This window comes from Megalobrama amblycephala, linkage group LG13 (genome assembly GCF_018812025.1).
Source record: "Megalobrama amblycephala isolate DHTTF-2021 linkage group LG13, ASM1881202v1, whole genome shotgun sequence".
NCBI classification, from domain to species: domain Eukaryota; kingdom Metazoa; phylum Chordata; class Actinopteri; order Cypriniformes; family Xenocyprididae; genus Megalobrama; species Megalobrama amblycephala.
Window position 1 is genome coordinate 31027525 of NC_063056.1, and position 6495 is coordinate 31034019.

At 34.1% G+C, this 6495-nt stretch overlaps 1 protein-coding gene across 1 annotated transcript; it reads right to left on the bottom strand.

The window, feature by feature from the left end:
* Positions 1 to 2187: 2187 nt before the first annotated feature.
* On the bottom strand, positions 2188 to 3729 carry LOC125243493 (sialoadhesin). The gene is made up of 4 exons (XM_048153203.1): positions 3603 to 3729; positions 3076 to 3471; positions 2417 to 2513; positions 2188 to 2329 (listed from the first exon to the last, which is right to left on the bottom strand). The coding sequence occupies exons 1-4, from the start codon at positions 3655 to 3657 to the stop codon at positions 2305 to 2307; spliced, it is 573 nt and encodes a 190-aa protein (XP_048009160.1). The 5' UTR covers positions 3658 to 3729; the 3' UTR covers positions 2188 to 2304.
* Positions 3730 to 6495: the final 2766 nt, after the last annotated feature.

The following is a 6495-nucleotide window of genomic DNA, read 5'->3' on the forward strand; positions in this document are numbered from 1 at the left end:
TGCTAATGTACTGTTAAATGTGGTTAAAGTTACCATCGTTTCTTACTGTATTCACGGAGACAAGAGAGCCGTCGTTATTTTCATTTTTTAAACACTTGCAGTCTGTATAATGCATAAACACAACTTCATTCTTTATAAATCTCTCCAACAGTGTAGCATTAGCCCGTTAGCCACAGAGCACTATCAAACTCATTCAGAATCAAATATAAACATCCAAATAAATACCATACGCGATTAGACATGCTGCATGACGAACACTTTGTAAAGATCCATTTTGAGGGTTATATTAGCTGTGTGAACTTTGTTTATGCAGTGATAGAGTCGAGAGCTCGGGAGGGGGCGGAGAGCGCGAGCAATTAAAGGGGTCGCAGCCTGAATCGGTGCATTTCTAATTATGCCTCAAAATAGGCAGTTAAAAAAAATAATTTAAAAAAATGTATGGGGTATTTTGAGCTGCAACTTCACAGACACATTCAGGGGACACCTTAGACTTATATTACATCTTGTAAAAAAACGTTCGATGGCACCTTTAAACTACATTTACTTATAGAGAATGTGTGGACCACTTGATGTAGCCTGAAAGTCAGTGATGCAAAGCTGAATTTTCAGCATCATTACTCCAGTCTTCAGTGTCACATGATCATTCAGAATTCATTCTAATATGCTGATTTACTGCTCAAGAAACATTTCTTTTTATTATCGATGTTGAAAACAGTTGAAAACTGAAACTCTTGTTAAATCAAAAGTTCAAAAGAACAGCATTTATTTGAAACAGAAATCTTTTGTAACATTATAAATGTCTAAATCTTACTGTCCCCATACTTTTGAGCAGTAGGGCAAATATGCTTGAGTGTGACCTTCTTGTTCTATAGATTTGATTAAACTCATCAGAAAAATATCCCATTTAAACATTACATTTAATTGACGTGGTGTAACGGTGGGTTCTGACAGGAAGCTCCAAATAAAAAATAATTTCTTACAATGCCAACGCAGAGTCTGTTTTCTTAAACATTCTGGCAATAATACACAGTTTATTTCAATTACTAAAAATGTAATTAAAATACTAAGTATTAGATCTATTTCTATTCAAGATAAATAAAACGACTCTCCTTACAAAATCATACACCTTACAACCTATCCCTACCCCTAAACCTAACCTTACCCATAACTTACCCCTTAATCAAAGGGAAATGACAAGTGAATAACAATGATATAGAAGCCCTTAACCCTGCAGCTGTAAGCCTAAACGTATCCCTCAAATCTGATTGGTTGATTGGAATGTTGTTCCAGGATCAACAAAGATGTGATCCATCAGGAACATGTTCTGCTTAGTGAAATCACATTCACTGTTGGTCGGCAACATGCAACAGCAGTGACATGCAAAACGTAAGACACAGTACACTGTAAAAAATATATGGTAGCAACATTTTATGTTTTACAGATTTAACTTCAATTTACAGTAAAATACTGTATTTCATTAATGTTAATATACCAATGAAGAACTAATATGTACTTTTATAAAACACTGAAAACCATCAGAGTGGTGACGAGAATCACATGATGAATCAAAGTTCATCACAAGCAGCTTTTCCACAAGCTGTCAAGGACAAGACTAATATATAGAAGGTGCACACAGTATCATTCACACAAACACTAAACACCAGCATTGTAACACGCATGGCATTAAAAAGAATGCAATAAACATTAATTTAACAACATTAGATGTAACACAAAACCCTAATGCACATAACTAATTAGAAAAAAAAAAAGAAAAACTAAGAAGAAACCTAGTTATTTCAATGGAAATACATCAAATGTGAAATGTCAAGCAGGGAATTCTGGGAATGTCAATTTACGTTTTTTTTTTCTTTTTTACTGTAAATTATACAATGACTTTTTTTTCACTTCCAAAAACTGTAAACTTCACAGTATTTTACTGTAAAATTACTTTAAATGTACGGTTAGATCTATTACAGTTATTCACCGGATATAGTACAGAAACTTTCTGTAAACCAATTATCAGTTTTTCACTGTAGCATTTTTACAGTCTTTTACCGTTAAAACAACAATCATTTTTTACAGTGTAGACTACAAAAAATGAATGTAACTTTAAGCTGTTTGATGTGCAGAATATAATAAATAGATAAATAATAAACTCCATTATGGATGCAGAAATGCTGTAAAAGGATGTAAAAGTAGCATAGAAACAGAAAAAAGCAGAACCATCGGTTTCCATCTCTGTTTTGACTACAGTCACTAGTTGTTTTGCTCATCCTGTGTGGTAATAAGACGTCGATTTCTTGTTTAAAGTGGTGTTGACCTCTCTCTCCTGAAAGACAAAGCCATATTTCATTAGTTTCTATAAGACCGGGAATGATGGCAAACAAGACATTTATCAAGTAAGTGCTTTGCTTACCGGGACTTGTGTCTGATGAACATCACAATGCCTGTTGCGACAATGATGACAATAACTCCAAACACAATGCCAACAGTGGATGAATATGCACTTCTTGCTGTGAGGAATTTAGGACAATGTAACTCTTCCAGATATTAATATTTAAATTTCTCATATATCATTTTGATATAACTAAGCACACTTCAGACCACAATATTATTCAGACATTTAAAAGTGTCAGTATGTAGCTGACAAATTCATTTATCTGTGCTAAATAATGTCATGTTGACTGGTCACTGTTTAAAACTGTTTTTGAAATAAAACCTCCAGAGTCGAGGTCATGAAGACTAATCAGATTTTTCTGAGGAAGTGTCTTTTGTTTGAGGAAATGTGTTTTTGAATGTCATCTTGTGAACAACTGACATTTGCTGTTGCTAAAAAACAGAAGTTTTACTTTTACTTCATGAGTGGACAGTGGAAAACAGTCAGTATCCTAGTAATATGCATGCGAATAAGCAACTAGTTAATTAATAGTGAGAATTGGAAAGTGTTACTGTTTTATTTTACCTCCTAAAATTAATTTAAATCATTCAGTACTGTCAAACGTCTGAAAACGTTGGAAATTCCGTTATCAAAAAGTGAGATGAAATATTGCACATCCAGGGCACAACTGTTCTTACTTTGTATCTGATGTGTAACCTGTAGATTCACCCCTCTCTGTCCTGGTAGCTTGGCCTTCAGGTGGTCGGTGATGAACCGGAACACGTACACGCCGCTGTCTGCTGACCTCAAATCAGATATCATCAGAGAGCAGTTTTTGCTCCCTGTCTGCCCAAAGTATCTGATGCGGCCCTGGTATGAGGGCTCAGGGAATATCCCTGCACTGTGGTACACGTATCTCGGAGTGATGCAGTGGCTTTGATTCAGACACCACATCTCTGACAGCACTTTGTGCCGCATTCCCTGGTCTGACTCCTCAGGGAAGTCATAGGTGCACTGCAGAACTACAGAAGACCCCAGAGGAGCATAGACTGGGTCATCAGGAACATGCACAATCCAATCAACAGCAAGAACACCTGAAGTGGAAGCATATAAGAAATCTTATCAGAAACAGCTGGCTGGAAGCAAAGTGAAGTCTAAACAGCATTCCTATCCGTGCCTGCTAAAGCAACTTGTATATTCTCAGAAAACTCTTCTGAAGTCTCACCTGACAGAATTAAAGACATCAGGGTCCATATGCCTGCAAGGAGATTCACAATCATTTTTGCTGCCTCAAGTACTTACTGTGCAATAATAATGTGAAGACATCACCCTTGTCTGGTTTTAGATCCTCCTCCTCCTTTGTCGTCATTTATGATGTCATTCATCACTTCCTGCATGTTCCCAGTTGCATTTTTGTTTGTTTGTTTGGGCATAGAACATATATATTTATGGCTTATATGGCACATCTAAATCTATCTATATCTACAGTATATACAGCTCTGGAAAAAATGAAGAGACCACTTAACATTGATTTCTGAACTTGGAGTGGTCTCTTAATTTTTCCCAGAGCTGTATATATAGTCAAACCAAAAATTATTCAGACATTTTTGATATTTTTGATATAATTTTACCAGTAAAATTGATACAAATTTGGAACCAAAAATTATTCAGACACTTTGACCTGACCATGTTTTGCTTAAGTGTTATCTGACATAATTAAGATAAATGTTTCTACAGTTTAACTCTGAGATCTTGTCATATTTTACCATTGTTTTAAACTATAGTGAATAAACTGTATTAATGAATGAAATGTTCAAGGTGTCTGAATACATTTTGGTTTGACTGTATATACTGTATATAGTATCTATTCAGATCTCAGAGTTAAACTGTTTCAGAAAAAAATAATCTTAATTATGTCAGATAACACTTAAGCAAAACATGGTCAGGTCAAAGTGTCCGAATAATTTTTGGTTCCAAATTATTATCAATTTTACTGCTATTCCACTGTATGAAGAATATACTTTTAAAAAAATTAATATATTAAAAAAGCACGAATAAACTTTATGGCATCTATCTATCTATCTATCTACACACACACACACACACACACACACACACACACATATATATATATATATATATATATATATATATATATATATATATATATATATATATAGTACAGTCCAAAAGTTTGGAACCACTAAGATTTTTAATGTTTTTAAAAGAAGTTTCGTCTGCTCACCAAGGCTACATTTATTTAATTAAAAATACAGTAAAAACAGTAATATTGTGAAATACTATTACAATTTAAAATAACTGTGTACTATTTAAATATATTTGACAAAGTAATTTATTCCTGTGATGCAAAGCTGAATTTTCAGCATCGTTACTCCAGTCTTCAGTGTCACATGATCCTTCAGAAATCATTCTAATATGCTGATCTGCTGCTCAATAAACATTTATGATTATTTTCAATGTTGAAAACAGTTGTGTACTTTTTTTTTTTTCAGGATTCCTTGATGAATAGAAAGTTCAAAAGAACAGCATTTATCTGAAATACAAAGCTTCTGTAGCATTATACACTACCGTTCAAAAGTTTGGGGTCAGTAAGAATTTTTATTTTTATTTTTTTGAAAAGAAATTAAAGAAATGAATACTTTTATTCAGCAAGGATGCATTAAATCAATCAAAAGTGGCAGTAAAGACATTTATAATGTTACAAAAGATTAGATTTCAGATAAACACTGTTCTTTTGAACTTTCTATTCATCAAATAATCCTGAAAAAAAATATTGTACACAAATATTTTGTACAATTGTACACATGAAATGTTTCTTGAGCAGCAGATCAGCATATTAGAATGATTTCTGAAGGATCATGTGACACTGAAGACTGGAGTAATGATGCTGAAAATTCAGCTTTGCATCACAGGAATAAATTACTTTGTGAAATATATTCAAATAGAAAACAGTTATTTTAAATTGTAATAATATTTCACAATATTACTGTTTTTACTGTATTTTTAATTAAATAAATGTAGCCTTGGTGAGCAGAGGAAACTTCTTTTAAAAACATTAAAAATCTTAGTGGTTCCAAACTTTTGGACTGTACTGTATATATATATATATATATATATATATATATATATATATATATATATATATATATATATATATATATATATATACTTCAGTCATGAAACTCTAGATAGCGCAGGCTAATACTGTAGGTAATTTAACACAATCTGCTCATAATCACATCCTTATCTATAGGGCGTAGCTGATTGGTTCCTGCTGTATCAGTAGCCAATGAACTCGCTGGCATTTGCCTTAGCTGATGCCAGTGCGCTTTCAGAAACCCTCCACCTTCCCCAGCTCCACCTGTATAGATCTGCTAGGGGTAATTCATGTACGCTATATTGTACAGCAGCAGCAGCGTGTCATGTCTATTGGCAGTAGCAAGTCCCATACTTTCTCTGCAGCAGTAGCGTAGCAGATCTATTCCTCCAAGACAAATCAACATTGTCATACCCATTACCATGCCAAACACTCCGAGAGTTGTCATGACAGATATTTATTATAATTGATCAGTTTCAGGGATCAGTGTTTATGTGCGCAAATCTATAATCAAACAAGATACACATACAGTATTTACCATATCGTCCCCTTGGAATTGTAAGGTTTTATCTGACATTTTTGTCAAAATTGTGTTATTCACATATTCTTATTCTGTGACAGCTTATTTACATTATATGATGTTTTTTTTCTTTTTCTTTTTTTTTTTTTCTTTAGAAAACAAAAAGGTTCTATCTACAAAGTCGAATGGAATGCAAAAACTTTGAAGCTCAATATCTCAAAACTGCTCAGAATGCAGATAGAACCTTATAATTCCAAGGGGATGATATGGAATCAAATATATGGTTGTATTAGTTTTGCTTTATGTTCGTGGCAGTCGTATCCCTCCTTGACGTGCTTCGTTAGATGAGCTGCTCCTGAAGTTGAGATGCGCGCACACAGATTCACCTGCCTAGCGCGCGCGCACCTGCACACACACACACACACACACACCTGCGCTCCGCTGAGACTCTCTACTGACCGGAAGAGGGAGGTTTCCACT

What these genes read in the sequence shown, in the direction of transcription:
- LOC125243493 (XM_048153203.1), bottom strand. Translation starts at nt 3,657, where the DNA reads ATGATTGTGAATCTCCTTGCAGGCATATGGACCCTGATGTCTTTAATT. An exon ending in GGTTACACATCAGATACAAA is followed by an intron (nt 2,514 to 3,075) that starts GTAAGAACAGTT and finishes AATTCCTCACAG; the next exon opens with CAAGAAGTGCATATTCATCC. An exon ending in TTCATCAGACACAAGTCCCG is followed by an intron (nt 2,330 to 2,416) that starts GTAAGCAAAGCA and finishes TTTGTCTTTCAG; the next exon opens with GAGAGAGAGGTCAACACCAC.